General features: G+C 33.8%; 1 protein-coding gene across 4 annotated transcripts in view; it reads left to right on the plus strand.

Moving 5' to 3' along the window:
• LOC128221872 (atrial natriuretic peptide receptor 1-like) overlaps positions 1-17,516 on the plus strand; it is a 355,937-nt gene that overhangs the window by 202,605 nt on the left and 135,816 nt on the right. The window contains exons 1-2 of one of the 4 annotated variants that reach the window (XM_052930498.1): positions 5,542-5,963; positions 15,665-16,476. The exons of the other annotated variants lie outside the window; for them this stretch is intronic. Of the exons in view, the coding sequence (XP_052786458.1) occupies positions 15,768-16,476 (709 nt within the window). The 5' untranslated portion in view covers positions 5,542-5,963; positions 15,665-15,767. Of the gene's footprint in view, positions 1-5,541; positions 5,964-15,664; positions 16,477-17,516 lie in introns of those variants that run through there. 4 annotated transcript variants of the gene reach the window in all.

Here is a 17,516-nt window from a genome sequence, read left to right on the forward strand (position 1 = left end):
TATGCCACATAACATATGACATGCCACATGTTTTTATACATTTTTGCTATTTCATCATACGGTGTATAGCCCCTTTAAATGTGGTTTTCTGAAAGCATTTCATTCCATTAGTAAAGCGGAGATTTTAACTGTCGCGCAAAAACCAGTAAGGCAGATAATGAAATCGTGCTAGTTTGTGTCAGTGCACAAGTTATGTGTTCTTGATATAACTGTGCTTCTTTTGTAAGACAAACAGGATTATGGAAAGATAAAACAGAAAATGGTTTGATTAGGGTTATATTCTTTTTAAAAACAGTTAGAGTAGGTAGACATTTTTCATAAGGCTATTAGTAAGAACTTTATTGTCATCGATGGAGAATGGTGTAATCTTCTGTATAAAGCTTTAATGATTTTAAAAATACGTTTCAAATCCCACTCATATATATTTGTTATTTTTAACCAACGTACTATAAACAACGCTAGGGTCGGCGCCTTTTTCGTAGTTTACCCGAAACAAAAGTATTTTTCAGACTCAATAGACAACTTTCTCCGGCAAACATGCCTCTGTCGTATTGCACTCAATGTGAGTATCAATCAAGAAACATGACACTAGACACATGACATATGGTACATGGCACATCAAATATGACACATGTCACAAAGCACATGACACTAGACACATGGCACATAATATATGATACACGACATCTGACACATAACACAAGCCATTTGGTACATGACACATGGCACAAAACACAATACACATGAACTTTGACCCATGACACGAGACACATGATGATGTTATGTAACACAATTCACATGACACCTTTCACATGACATATGGCACACATAATAAGACAAATGAATTATGCCACATGCCATGTAAAACATGACATAAAACACATGGCATAAGACACATGTCATATGACACGTGACACATGACATAAAACACATGGCATAAGACACTTGTCATAAGACACGTGACATATGACAAGTGGAATATGAACTATGACACGTTACACCCAACAATAATTGCCAACAATTTTGTCACCAAAGTAAGTATTATATTTTAATACAAATATCCAAGACAATCATTCTAAGAACATGAATGCAGCAATATCTGAACTCGATCCAACCTATTCGCCACAGCCATCCTCAAAACTCCATCCACCGGATGTAATGGGCTAAAATGGTCTTCTATTATCAAGAAGCTCTTTGTTATGATGGTATGTGATGATTACTCTTACACATGTCGCCCTTAAAACTATCTCAGACAAACAAACGTATGTCGTAATTCATCAGATGGCGGTATCAATCACAAGACCCAACAATAATTGCCAAAGGTTCTGCTACAGACGTAAAGGCCACGGACTATTTCTTATAAAGGTCACGGACTATTTCCGATAAAGGCCACGGACTATTTCCTATAAAGACCACGGACTATTTCCTATAAAGCCACGGACTATTTTCTATAAATGAGCGAGATTTAAGCGAGATTGTGCGTGATTATCTGAATGGTTGTTGAATTTCTTGTCACAAGAGCTTTAATTTTTTATCTAAGCGGTTTGTTCTCGATTCTCTGAAGTCCAATTACGGCATATCGTAGATGATGCGGTTTGTTTAGAAATGATAAGAACACAAGAACTAACAGAATACGTTGGAATGAAAACATAAAGGTCATGCATTAGCCTCAAGTATGTTTACTGCTTTAATACATTGTCAGTGGCGTAGCTGCATATAGGCATTGAAGGCCTTGGTCTACAACTTTATTAATAAATGACAAATTTGAATAACCCTAAAATGCAATAAATTATAGCTACTTACACACCGGTTAAGTCAAGAAAAAAAAGAAGAAAACAGTCGTGTAGTCCACACGGCCACCAGGACTTTAACAATGGATAGGTTGACCAGTTAAAGATCCATTGATAACGTCGCTTGATAATGACAATCAACCAATCACGCAACACCACAGCCGGAATTAATTTTAAATTGCGTTATTAACGCTAATGAAAATTGTAGTCTTCAAAGACGATATTTGAGCAAATATCAACATTTCCTGAAGGGTTCCAGCTTTTGGTATTTTTGTTTTAACACTCCGTATGATTTGCCACTTTTTATTTCACATACACATGTATGTATAACAAACATAAATTTAGACTGATAAACCTTTAACTACTTACTATATAGTGCCTTTGTGGATGATATTAATTACTGAAAACAATATAGTAACCGTGTATTTAAAAGCAGAATACGCACAAATATTAAATTGTTGGTGAGTGCTAAAATATTTACTGTGATCTACTATCGTCTCATAAGGTAAAATATGTGTTTCCTGCACCTTTCTTTCAAATTAATTTCGGTATCCTTCATGAGAACATATATTAATATTTTTTGGTATATTAAAACAATTTCATTAAAAATGGTAAATCTTATTTGGGAGTAAGAATGCATCTTGATATACATCCTAAGTATCCTCAGTGTTATTCATTATTCAAAACCATCACCATCAGCGTGAGGAATCACGTGACTTCAAAGGCTGTACAAACAGAAAATAGCATAGTCTTTTATAGGCAAAGAAATAATTGCATATATTTTCAGTCCAAAATATATTTAGAAATTAACGTCTCTGGCGTGTTTGTTTACATCGGTTGTGACCCGTGGTGACCCATGTGAGAACCCCGTTGAAGTCACGTGATTCCTCATCCTGTATGTAATAATCGTTGAAACCTCTTGAAACAACAGTCCTGAAGACATCTCAGACAGACATAACTTCTCTGCAGTAATGCATCAGATGTCAGTATCAATCATAGCAACCAACAATAAGTGTCAAAGGATCTGTATATGGAATTATTCTTCTATAGGCAACGACCGGTCCGTTTGTCTATGGATATATGTCAAAACAACATTACTTAAGTGGGGGGTCGCGTGATGCCAGAAATAGTTTGGACACTGCTTTCCATGTCTTGGTACAAAAGCTTTTAGTTTCCATCAAAAAACTGTTTCTTTTATCTTGGAAATCAGGCAACGTTAAGGAGGGGTTTGTTTTATGATTCTGACTAAAGTAACAAACGAACATAAAAACTTGTAATAACATATAAAAAATGGTTATTCTACAATGTATGAAGGTTTATTTTCAGTTCCTAAAAGCCATACGGCCTATTATGACAAACACAATATTTACAAATATTTACAATTATTCATACATATACATGCTTAGGAGATACACACTATATTTATTTTAAACAATGATCATAAGAAAATAATGATGATAATAATTATTTAAAATAGTAAGTTGTTAAACTTTCCAAACACACATTTTGTTACTTTTTTTGTAAAGTTTTACCTAACGGTTGGGTCAATGTTAAAAATACAAGCGGTATTTTACCACGTTTTTAACTGGGAAATGTGTGGCTACGTAGCTTTAAAACATAAAACCCAATTTATAAAGGCTAATACTTTAACTGTACAAATATCGTATGCTATTATTATTTCGCTTATCAAAGTCAAATGAATTAAAATAATACTGCATTAAAATATTGTATCTATCAAGTGCAAACCTATGTTCTGCTCCTTTAAAGTACACCCAACTGTCAATGACTCACGACATGGATAATGGTCAATGAAGAGTTGAGCCAACAGGCACATAATTGGTACTACGCTTTCCGATAGCCGCAGACGAAGCCATGCATTTCATGACGAGTTGCAAATAGAATAGGCATCAACTAATCTTAGCAAAGAAATGGAAACCACTGATATCGAATGACACAAATTCTCATTATTCAAATTAGTCCATGTAAATACAACACTAAGCCCTGTAACTAATGAGATAATTAGACCATATCGCGAAAACTGATGACATAATATTGGAAAAGTCGCGAAATCTAATGACATCATTAGCAATGGCGTGAAAACCGATAGTTATGATCGAAGCCAGATTTTATTGTTACTTGTGAGCGATCTTTATTGTCTGTGCGTTTAATATCTGCTAGGAATATTGTTTCATCCCGAGAAATTACTGATGTTCGTTGAGGGAAGGATTGGAGAAGACGTAGCAACAGCAGATAGAGGAAATTGCTCAATCAATAAACCTATGTATTCAGCAGCAAGTGGAAGACTGGTTGACTGAGTTATACTCTTTGATTAAATAAACCCACATCAGCGTGACACTAAACTGGTTTTATTTTGAATATCGTTTTATTTTAATTAATAAATTGGAAGATCAGTTGAGTCTTTAATATCAGTAGTAAGATAGTATAACACTACACACACCTTCTTAGGCAATAGTAATTCATCAAGTTTAATAGTATGTCTTAGAGTGTAATGATTTAAGGTATAATTCCGAACAATCAAATATATGAAGGATTTCTTAACCCTACCCCACCTCCCCTCTCCACACCACCGCCCCCACAGCCCTCCCCCTTGCGTACAACATCATATTCAACCCGAAACCTTCGTAACAAATATAATTTGACTTTTTCTAATTTCTGCTTACCAACAAATGCCGAATTCAAAGTTTCTGCGTCCCTTACCGCGTACAGCATACCGCGTACCCCGTAACGCGTATCCAGTACTGCGTACCACCCTCTTGAATCTAGTGTACTCTCTTTAAATGCCCCTTAATACTGAGTACCAGAAAGGTTTTGTTGCCTCGATCTTCTTTCAAAAAGCAATACATTCTACTATCTGAAGTATCTCTGTTTAAATAATAAATGAAGTTATGTGTCAAGAAAAATGCAGTGGTAAATGAAATGCGACAATGTTCGTGTATGGTGTTTAATCTAGCGTTGTAAATCATTAATTAGGTGAACGTGGTGAATAAGGTTGTTATCAGGTTTCAGCAATTATTTGAACTCCTAGTATTACATTACAGTGAAATTAGTATAATGCGACTTCGTTTAAAGCCGCACTCTCACAGATTGACAGTTTTTACATCTTAATATTTATTAATTTTCTTGTCTCAAAATCAGCTCACTTCAGAACAGACATCAATTGATTGAAACACTACTGAAAAGTTTATTTTTTCTTAAAACGGTAGTAACGCTTTGAGACATAAAACATCAATTTCGAACGTGGATATGAAAAAAACTGAGATCTGATCTTTTGTCAGCAGTCTTATAACATTAAATCTGTGAAAGTGCAGCTTTAAAGACTTATTAAGCATTAAGCCACCTTTCGTCATCTTCTGTTCAAACTTCTTAATTTATCAATGCAATATGGTTAATAATTAAAGTAACAGGTTATAACCAATGTAATCCATTATTTACAAATGCAAGATTGATCATATTTAAAGTAACAGGTTATAACCAATGTAATCCATTATTTACAAATGCAAGATTGATCATATTTAAAGTAACAGGTTATAACGAATGTAATCCTTTATTTACCAATGCAAGATGGATACTATTTAAAGTAACAGGTTGTAACTAATGTAAGACATCACGGTGAATCGCTGAGAGTAGTACGAGGCGGTATCCCTGTTTTTTCAAGATATCGAACATGTGTGCCGAGTTTTACAATACCGTGGTAGAATCTTGTGACAGACCGTACAGATAGAATCCTAGCGCTCTTAAGCAGTGGGTGTTATTTATGGGATGTGAATTGGGAACAGATAGATGTGCTTCCATTTAAAGCAATTACAATGCATCAGAAAGTAATGAGATAATGGAAACAAAAATTCACAGAGTGAATATTTAAAATAAATAAAAATTAAGGCAATTATGGTTATTTAAGTTTAAAAATATAACTGCTTCATAGTATTAGAAGTAGAAGTTAAATTAAAGTATTATCTGTACAGTGTTCAAGATTTTATACACACGGACGTGTAAAATAAGCGTTAAGAATATATAAAGAGAGTTAAGAAAATCGGTTTATTTGAATTTGGTGTTTGGATTTTTGTTTTTAAAGCAGTCTGTTTCTTTCAACTCAAATTCCTCAGGGAATGGATAGAAGGGAATAATTCATTGAACTCGGAGTGCACTTAAAAGGTATGCATTATCCAAGTATTGAACATGCTTATTACAGAGCGATATTTTAACAACCGAACGGAGTATCTATTTTAATATCTTTTAAAAATACCATTTTTCAATCGGTACTTGCTGTCGGTAAAATTAATGTATTCTTGAGTAAAATCCGGCTGTGATTCTTTCCAACAAATACAATTCAATTTTAAACAGAATTACATTTTTAATAACCGAGCTCATTATTTTCAATATCTTTTTCCATTTACTAATCCGTATTTGCTGTCGTTAAAAATAATGCATAATTTAGTATTAACCGGCTGACTGATCCGTTGAAATTGATAAATGATCAACATTTTTAACAACCGAACGAAATCTTTGTACAATATCGTATTTTTCCACTTTTCAATCTTTATTTGCTTTCGTTAAGATTTATGCTTCATTTAGTATTAACCGGCTGTGACTTTTTCAACACATACAATTTAACAACACCAACAACAACAACACCACCACCACCACCACCACCAACAACAACAACAAATATCTTTATTACACTCAGTCAGCATACCAACATGAAGACAAATAAGTTTAGTCAGCAGTCTCAATAAGAGATTAATTATAGTACTAATACAAAGAAGGACGACTTTGTCTCGATTGCAACATTTGTGATATTAAACTGATCTCATTGTTTGTTTTAACATCTTCAACTATAATAATCTTGAATATCTTGAATCTTGAATCTTGAATCCATTATGCATCCGTTATTCGCTGTTGTTGAATGCCGCACTTGATAAAGTTAACGTCCTCTACGATCTAGTTCAACACATTAAATTAAATCGCTATGATTCAAATTATTACAGCAGATAAAAGAGAAAATGAAGTCAAAGATATTCTTATTAATTGATTTCGTTGAGATTAAATCTTAGAAATATTGATGGGTGGCATGGATGTCATAGCAACCAATTCTCTGATTTTATATGTATTGCCCCCATTTCTGCTTTTACAAAAGAGAGATACATTTGATAATGAAAACAAATCGAGGCATAAAGTTCCACTTATTAAGGCGTCGCTTATGGAGAAGGAAGGTTTTTATTTCGAATCTACGATTAATCCGAATTCTTGGGAGAATTATAAAATCTCCAAATGGTTTAAACTGAGATAATTAATTGTATTAACGTTATTTTAAAGAGAGTTCAGGTGCTAGGTTTTTGCACATCTGGGAACAAGTTTCCGGGGAAAATATCTATTTAATTGCTATATCATTGTTTTATATTTCTTGGGGAGTTATCTTCAATTGGAAATTGTATAAGACCAAAATTGAAAGTATTGATGAATTTTTAGAATTTAATTTACGAGGGAAAAAATAGCGAGGTTCAATCTTGTAACTATTGCCTGAATGATTACGTGATCTTTCTAAATTTAAGCGATATTTTAGATGAAACCATGAACAGGTGATCTCATATCATAACACCGTTTTTGATCAAACAAATTTAAGCTTAATTTATTTTTAATGCAATTCTATCAATTCAATTTTATCTAAAATGACTTAAGCTGATTTTTTTTCAAGCAAGTCGGTTCTTCTTTTGCCAACCATTTGTTCAATAAGGTTTTCAATACTTCGTTCTGTCATCTCATTTGTGTGTGTGTGTGTGTGTGTTTTATTCAATAAATTAATGAAACAAACACTGTATAAAATGATTGATTCAATCTTATTTAACATCTTCAAGACGTACAATATCAATACGAGTTACACATGAAAAACAAATTTGAACATCACGCGTTATATTTTCAATAGTATTACACTCCCTTGTGTGAACATAACTCACGTGCTGGAAACTTAATGCATGTTTCTTATTTTGTAAGCGTACTATGTGAAAAATACGACTCACTAACAATTGAGCAATTATATTCCGTTCAATTAAAGGGCCATGTCGTGATTCAAATCGGTGTCTCGTGCTTTTCCATTTCCCCCGATTTTCTGCATTCTGTACACGCATTTATTTAATTAAATAACAACAACATATATGCGAAGCGACTAAATATCATCTGGTTTATATATTAAAACATTAATATTGATTTAGTTCAGAACGGTGCACGTGCAAACGTTACCAGCGACATATTTTTTAAATAGTATTCATTTGCACGTGTAAACTATCTGAGAGACTGGACCGCTGTGGTTGCTATTTAAGTGAAAAAGAAAACGAAATAATATATAGCTATATTAATTTACTTAATTAGTAATATTAGTGGGAGAGATCGAGTCACTTGATATAGGAATTATGAGGCAAAAAAGAAAAATAAGTTCGTTTTACAACAAAATTAGAACGCAGGAAGTATATGATTTCAACATTTATACTATTTTTCTCAAAGTGATTTAAAAAAAAAAAAAAATTCTTTCAAACCGCCATAGTGAGGCTCAAGAGAGCTAGTCATATAAGATTGCTGACAAAAAATTAGATCGCAGATTTTGATTTTTAAGTTCAAAAAATGTATGCATCGGTTAAAGCCATAATACAATAATTTTCGAACGTAACTATGAAAATCTGCGATTTGATATTTTGTCAGCAACCTTTTATCCATGGTTTGCAGATATTTACGCAAAAATTTGGTCTTTCCCAGACAAAAAATAAAAAAAAAGTTGTAAAAACGGTAAATCTGTGAGATTGCGGCTTTAAACTTTTTGTTTATATTTAATAATGACCAATTCGTAAAAACATGTAGCAAAATAACGCATTTATGGCAATACGATTGTTTACGAGTTGTCGTTATCAAGGTTTTATATTCTTGCCTTGTTTTAGGCAACTACGGTACTTCCGCATACCTGATAATCTAACATATTCAAAAAGGAAGTTTATTTAGTTTAAACATAATGTATTTTACAACGATTGTGAAGAAAGCTTTGATAGCTTATACTAGGTCACTCTCGTTGGCACGATGTTGCGCGAGAGTGTACTGGTCTTGTGTTGTGTTGTCAGTACCCGGAGAAAACCCACTTGTCCGGCTTGGTGACCACTAACCAAAGTTAACCGAAGTTTATTTACCTAGGCGATAAATTCAGTTGGGACCTCGGCAATATTTTGAGATAACATTCGATATAAACGAACAAAACATACAAATATATTCGAAAAATAGTTCGTAGTTCGACATAACCAGAATATTGAAATAACAGAGTTCGATATAGCGATGTTCGACTGTATGGTCAACAGTGAAGTCCATTTTACTTTTACTATAGAGTACTACTGGTAAATATGTTCCATGTTTCATTGAAACGAAGTCCTTTCTACGACCATTGTTAAAATGGTCACTTGTCCCTGAATTCTGTGTGTGTATACCACGAGATAAACTGCGTCATAAATGCTACGTCGGAAGGCAATATTTTGCTTCGAACGAAGACTTTAAACAAAGATAACTTCATTTTTTTTCTTCACCATTTTAAATGAAACATATCGCAGTCGCAAAAAGGGGAAATAATGACACGTCGTTCCGATTTGTTGAAATAATCTACAATTTATTTGAAGAAATCAGTTAACACAATAGCTCTGTATCCGTAAAAAGGGAAAAGAAACATTCATCTCAAAATGTTCAAGGGTAATCGTTTGAAATATTTATGAGGAACAAGAAGAAAGAGATCATTTAAAACGTTCGAACATGTTAACATTATGCCTAAGTAAAGGAAAGAAATCTTCGTTAAAACACTATAATTAAGCCAAGACCACCTCCGTGCGTCGGTAATTGACACCCCCCGAGCGACAATTTTCAAAATAATAGTTCCGGTTGACTCTATTTTAATGAGCATTCTTTGTAATTTTAGTTTCTTCCTTATTGGAATTCTCTTTATAATCACATAGAGGGATAAAAAGAAATATATATTTGTCGATCTACTTAAAATGTAATTCTCTGAGGTTCCGACAACATGATCGAGTCTATGGTTTCAAATAATAATGTTCGATGTTAAATACTTAGTTCAGACGATAGTTCTGACATTACTCAAATAACTTCAGTTTGTGTCGTTTTTTTTCAATCTTGGAAAACAACTGGACGATCGTTTCTGAGCTTTATTGAAGTTAACAACGTTGTGAACGATATCGTTGTTAACTGTTAACTATTTACTGCTATGGACATTTGATGGATTCACTTGTGATCTGCTGTGTTTTAAGCATAATGTGAGAAAACTGTTTAAGCTGTACTTCTTTATATTGTAATATGTGAGCACACCATCAGATATTTCACGTTCAAAAAGCAAACAACGATGAAGTTAACAACTTTGTGAACTTTAACCAAAAAAAATCTGAAAAATCGGCCGATCGTCAGGTAATTGTTCAAATTGACAAGATGCAAGAACGTTTTGTATAGAAATATTCCGAGAAAAATAACAAGTTGAAATTCTCGCAGGCTTAACTATAAGGAGAAGCAATTATAAACTGAAGCAACAATTCTGTTTATGTATCATTTCGAGAGGTGAACGCGAAAATGACTTAAGTAAAATTAGGTTAAGAAGTAAATCAAACGTTCTTGAGTACTCCCCCTAGATTTATTTCCCTCTGAAACCATTGTTTGTAGTGTTATGGTCATAAATTATATTAGCTTTCATTGCGGAATTTTCAACTTAACCGTTTTAAGGTGTCCGACTCATATATAGCGAATTAACTGATGTAAGGTGTCCGACTCATATATAGCGAATTAACTGATATAAGGTGTCCGACTCATATATAGCGAATTAACTGATGTAAGGTGTCCGACTCATATATAGCGAATTAACTGATTTAAGGTGTCCGACTTATATATAGCGAATTAACTGATGTAAAGTGTTCGACTCATATATAGCGAATTAACTGATGTAAGGTGTCCGACTCATATAAAGCGAATTAACTGATGTAAGGTGTCCGACTCACATATAGCGAATTAACTGATGTAAGGTGTCCGACTCACATATAGCGAATTAACTGATGTAAGGTGTCCGACTCATATATAGCGAATTAACTGATGTAAGGTGTCCGACTCATATATAGCGAATTAACTGATGTAAGGTGTCCGACTCATATATAGCGAATTTACTGATGTAAGGTGTCCGACTCATATATAGCGAATTAACTGATGTAAGGTGTCCGACTCATATATAGCGAATTAAGTGATGTAAGGTGTCCGACTCATATAAAGCGAATTAACTGATGTAAGGTGTCCGACTCACATATAGCGAATTAACTGATGTAAGGTAACCGACTCACATATAGCGAATTAACTGATGTAAGGTGTCCGACTCATTTATAGCGAATTAACTGATGTAAGGTGTCCGACTTAACTCATGTAAGGTGTCCGACTCATATATAGCGAATTAACTCATGTAAGGTGTCCGACTCATACATAGCGAATTAACTGGTGTAAGGTGTCCGACTCATATATAGCGAATTAACTGATGTAATGTGTCCGACTCATATATAGCGAATTAACTAATTTAAGGTGTCCGACTCATATATAGCGAATTAACTAATTTAAGGTGTCCGACTGATATATAGCGAACTAACTAATTTAAGTTGTCCGACTCATATATAGCGAATTAACTCATGTAAGGTGTCCGACTCATACATAGCGAATTAACTGGTGTAAGGTGTCCGACTCATATATAGCGAATTAACTCATGTAAGGTGTCCGACTCATATATAGCGAATTAACTAATTTAAGGTGTCCGACTGATATATAGCGAATTAACTAATTTAAGGTGTCCGACTCATATATAGCGAATTAACTCATGTAAGGTGTCCGACTTATACATAGCGAATTAACTGGTGTAAGGTGTCCGACTCATATATAGCGAATTAACTGATGTAATGTGTCCGACTCATATATAGCGAATTAACTGATGTAATGTGTCCGACTCATATATAGCGAATTAACTAATTTAAGGTGTCCGACTGATATATAGCGAACTAACTAATTTAAGGTGTCCGACTGATATATAGCGAACTAACTAATTTAAGGTGTCCGACTGATATATAGCGAACTAACTAATTTAAGGTGTCCGACTGATATATAGCGAACTAACTAATTTAAGGTGTCCGACTCATATTTAGCGAACTAACTAACTTAAGGTGTCCGACTCATGTATAGCGAACTAACTAACTTAAGGTGTCCGAGTCATGTATAGCGAACTAACTAATTTAAGGTGTCCGACTCATATTTAGCGAACTAACTAACTTAAGGTGTCCGACTCATGTATAGCGAACTAACTAACTAACTTAAGGTGTCCGACTCATGTATAGCGAACTAACTAACTTAAGGTGTCCGACTCATGTATAGCGAACTAACTAATTAAAGGTGTCTGACTCATATACAGCGAACTAACTAATTTTGGGACACGTGTGTGTGCAGGTTTATTTTGAATTGAAATAATACAACTGATTATAAGAGTCGTTATTGTGACAGGGTGATATTTTATAGTATATAATGTAACCATAGTTAGTTTTACTTTGGGTTCATTAGAAGAACAGCTGTTTTCCGGTTTCCGGAGCCATATTCAAGAAATGTATACATCAATTGGATTCAAAACATGATTACGAAAAATAATTTTCTAATTTGTTATTATTATTATCTTATTTCTGGTGGAATACCTTAAACAAAGGCATATTAATCTTCGCTTACGGCTCATTAAAAATAACCTTGCCTTGCAGTAAAAAGATATTGTTTTCTGTTTATACAATTACGATGAAATAAAAATAATCCTATCGTACATCAAAACCACCCTAAAGTGTTTTTATAAGATTCCATAGAGAAGTGCAGCAGCTGTCAAAGAATCTAATCCTAAGGGTATATGGTCGGTTTTTCTAAAGAATACTTTCATTAATGCAAAACTGATTATTTAATGTCTGTATAATGGAGGAGAATAATTTAGACTAATCGCAGGTAACAGACGGAGATTAAAGTGACACTCTGATTCAAAATCAATACATACACATGTATAACAAACATCAATTTTGACTGATAAACCTTAAACTACTGACTAAATAATGCATTTATGGAAAATATTAACTACTAATAACAATATTGTAACTGTGAATTTAAAAGTAGAAATCGCAAAAAAATATTAAATGATTGGTGAATGCTAACATATTTACTGTGGTCTACTATAACCTCATAAGGTAGAAATACCGTATTTTATGCTTATTTCTTTCAAAATAAACTCAATATCCTTCATAAGAACCATTGTCTTCGACATTTTTTTATCCTTTTTGGAATATTCAAAAGATATTATTAATTGTGGTAAATCTTATTTAGGAGTAAGAGTACATTTTTATTACATGCATTCTTTAAGTTGCTAGGTACGCGTTAATCCTCAGTAAGCTGAAATGTTTACTATTCGCCATTGTTAAAAAGAGATTGAATGGTATCATAAATATCTTTCCATCGAGAAGTTTGTTGGAAATGAAATCAGTAGTTTACAATTGGTTAAAAAAATGATATATTAAAGGCACGTACTCTTTTTTGACCTATGTATTTGTTTATATTTGCGAAAAAGAACATAGCATTTAGGTATCTTGAATTCTTCGTATAAATGAACTTTCTGTCTTCTTGGCTGAAGTTCTCGAGCAAATGGAGAACTTTATAATAGTTTAAGAGTTACAGAACATAGAACTAAAGAGTTCAATGTAAACAACTTTCGCTCGAATGCTTATAAATTCTGCCAAAAAATCACTCAGTGTTTATTTGCCTTGCCAATCCTAAGATTTACAACACGCGAGTCTTAAATAAATAGAGAGTTTTCAAAGTTTAAAGTCCGTGTGGCAAATTGCTTTTTAAGTGCGCTCATAAATAATACTTCTTGTGCTACTACCGTACACATGACGTTTTAAACCGGGACAATATGCACATATCTTGATTACGTAGTACACAAAGGGGAAGACCCCCCCCCCCCGCATAATCGGAAAACCTCGGCCATCTCTGTCATAAGATGAGCCTCAGATGTATGCCGGTTTATTGGTAAAATTAGTTCGTAAAATTAAAATGGCGGTGACGTCTACAAAGTTGGTAATTTACATTTTGTGTAAGACAAGCTACTTTTGTGTCTGAAAAATAACAAAGCAGCATATAGTATCGTATAGTCGGTAAATTCTGTAATTGAAATCTTACGCGATCTACTTGCAGGGTAGTTAAATGTTAAGAAACATTGTAAACCGTCCATATAAATCCAAAACTGTTTTGAATGTAAATGGCCGAGGTAGTCCGACTGCCCCACGCGCACATAAAAAAGTGTTTCATAACCGCTCCAAAATTGTCTTTACAGCTGCGTGTGCAAATCTCTTAACTATATACATGACATAACGCGCTTCTTTAATAGGCGTCTGTGTTTTTTTCTCAGAAGTAGATGCGTTCCTAAAAGTCAAAGAAACACCTTCTAGAAATTCATTTCGTCACGCGACGGAATGCCTGTCTGTGTCATTATAATTCAGTTCAATGTTTTAGCCACATTGCTTTAGGCAAATATGCTCTGGTTCGTCCATCTTTAAACATTCGCTGGTGTATAGCATCAATCAAATGTGTTTTTATGTATATTAAAAGTAGCTTTCAATCTCTTTTATCAATCTGTTTTAGGTTATGTACCACTAAATTATGTTTCTTTAGCCTCTGATGCTAAAAATAAAATGTTGACAAGCTATTTCAACGCTGACAGAGGGCTGATTGAACACCGAAAACATTCAGTGCATTACGATCGACCCCTGTTTTACTTCAAAACAGGATATGTTTAAAAGCAATTACGTGTTGTAAGCAATAATAATGTTTATGTCAAAACCTGCGCACTAAACCAAAGAACTAAAACTTGCACAATATGATATCAAAACGTGTTATTGTATTTATGCAGATGCAAACCAGCAGGTATCCGCCTACTTTACAGAGATCTATGTTGGATAAAACAATAGTTTTTCTTAACTTGTTTCTATACCGAATCATACTCGTATATTCAATTCAATTCAATTCAATATTTTTATTGCATTAAACAATTAAACATGTTTAAAGCAAATACATACTATAAATACATGTGCAAGGCATGGATTTCGACAATAATTGTTTTTACAGAACACTTTTCATGAGTGCAACAACAAAATGTGTACTAGTCTTTTAAAGCTGCACTCTCACAGATTTACCTTTTTTACCATTTTGTATTTTTTGTCTTGGAAAGACCAAATCTTTGCGTAAATATCTGCAAACCAATGATATAAGATTGCTGACAAAAATTCAGATCGTAGATTTTCATATTTCCATTCGAAAATGAATGTTTATGGCTTAAACCGTTACTAACGGTTCACGAGAAAAATACATAAAACATTATTTTTTTAATTTAAATATAACAATCTGCGATATGCGATCTGATCTTTTGTCAGCAGTCTTATATCACTGGTTTGCATGGATTTTCGCAGATTTTGGCTCGTTTCATGACAAAAAATAAAAAAAAAGTTGTCAAAACGTTCAATCTGTGAGAGTGCAGCTATAAGATGTTTGCATAGTATATAGTTTTTTCGATAAATTTATTAAAGATTTATTGGAAATTTCAGATGATAAATTAATAACATGTTTCCGATAACAGATCGTAGCACTTACCTAAATTTGGACTAATTAACAGGAATCTGCACATCAACTTTTTCCATTGAAATGCCTACCAATTTGCACATTTTTTTATTATTAACAAGTTTTTGTAACGAATCACAGCCGGCTTCACTGATAAATCATTTTGTATTCAGTGTGAGACAGCGTGTTGCTATTACATTAGTTAACATTATGTTGTAAGCGAATCAAAAAGTACAACTCGATATTTACAAGGGGAATTAGTGGCAAGAATGCACGATGCGAGAAGGCATTCAAATCCTAGTGCTTTCATTATGTGTACAAAGTGTTTATTTAACGGAAGTGACGTCATCAGGAAATTCAAATTCGACATCAATGGAGATAAAAATTGGAGTGATTTTACCGGAAGCAGAGTGGTATCCATGGAGCTTAAAGCGTGTGATTCCGGCAATCGAATACGCAATGGAAAACGTTCAAACCCAGCAGTTGTTGCCTGGTTACACTTTTACGGCCTTGATCAGAGATTCCGAATGTTCAGAAACGATGGGACCATTAGCAGCGGTAGATTTTCACATGAACTACAACGTCAACGTATTCCTTGGTCCCGTTTGCGCATACGCCATTGCGCCTGTTGCTCGTTTTAGTCCACATTGGAATATTCCAGTATTAAGCGCAGGGGCTTTAGTCAAAGATTTTGATAATAAGACTGAATATAAACTCTTAACGAGGGTGCATGGGTCGTACTCCAACGCCGCGGATTTTCTAATGGATATTGCTTGGAATTTTAACTGGACAACTTTAGGACTTATATATACAGACGACAGCTCGGGGAAGGTCAAATCGAACTGTTATTTTCGACTGGAGGCCTTGTTTTTCAAGATGAAACATTCGTTCTTTAAGGAGGCATGGTATGAGGATTTTGATGAGAATCGGCCCTACACTTATGATTTTGAAGAAATTTTGAAGGAGGCTTCGCTACACGCCAGAAGTAAGTTCTAGCTGCTGTTTTCATGCACAAATAGTTATATTGTATAGACCATCTGTCATGAAGGAACGTTTTGTGGTTTTTTGGAAACATCAATATTAAAATATTAATTATAAGTTTTAGCCATCTTGGCCTTCATCCGGTTGTATGCAATACAGGAAGTGACGTCATAAACCTGAAATGACGTCACAGTCACATGATAAAATGGCACCTATGAAAGGTATTTTCATATACCGTCAATCAAGAAACTTGAAGAAATCAGAAACATGTGGTTCTATATTATAGCATTTTGAGAGGAGAAAAAGCACAAACGATATGAAATATTATGCCTATTAGTAAACAATGTTATCACATACAGATAATGTTGTAGTGATTGCTTTTCTAAACCCTCACATTCCTGGACCTCACACAATGATATTCTTAACAACTTCATAACAACCTCAGAAAAACGAAATGTAATTAGAAGCGTTGTAATACTTAACTGCCGTAGACGCTTATGCGAACTATTAATTATACTTCATTTTGAAATGCCTGTTTGAAATTCTACAACAAATAATTACGTTTTACAAAAACTCCATAATTTGTGTTGAACGGTGTTTATTTCAATAGTTAACATTTTGACGAGAAAATGGTTAGGCCAAAAAAGTGTTTGGTTAAGGTTACATGCTTTTCAAAAACAGCTAGGGTAGGTAGGGTTTATGTATTTTATTTTTATCAGGCTTTATATAAGGATGTAATTGTCAAATTGAAAAATGGTGTTAAAGTAATATACAGTTTAAGCTTTTAAGGTTTTAACTGCATTTTAAAAAAATATATATATTGTGTTTTCCTGCTGACTATAAAATCTGTATGGCCGGCGCCAATTTCGTTATTTAGGTATGGTCGGGTAACCCGAACCAAAATGTATTTTTAGGCCTTATCACAGATGAACCTCGAAGCCAGAGTATGTTGTGGTATACCGATACATAAACAAAACTCTCTTCTTTTCCTTTATCCTGTTTCTTTTCACGTCGATATCCTAGTGTAGGATGTATGTTTTTCTA

This window comes from Mya arenaria, chromosome 16 (genome assembly GCF_026914265.1).
Source record: "Mya arenaria isolate MELC-2E11 chromosome 16, ASM2691426v1".
Classification (NCBI taxonomy): domain Eukaryota; kingdom Metazoa; phylum Mollusca; class Bivalvia; order Myida; family Myidae; genus Mya; species Mya arenaria.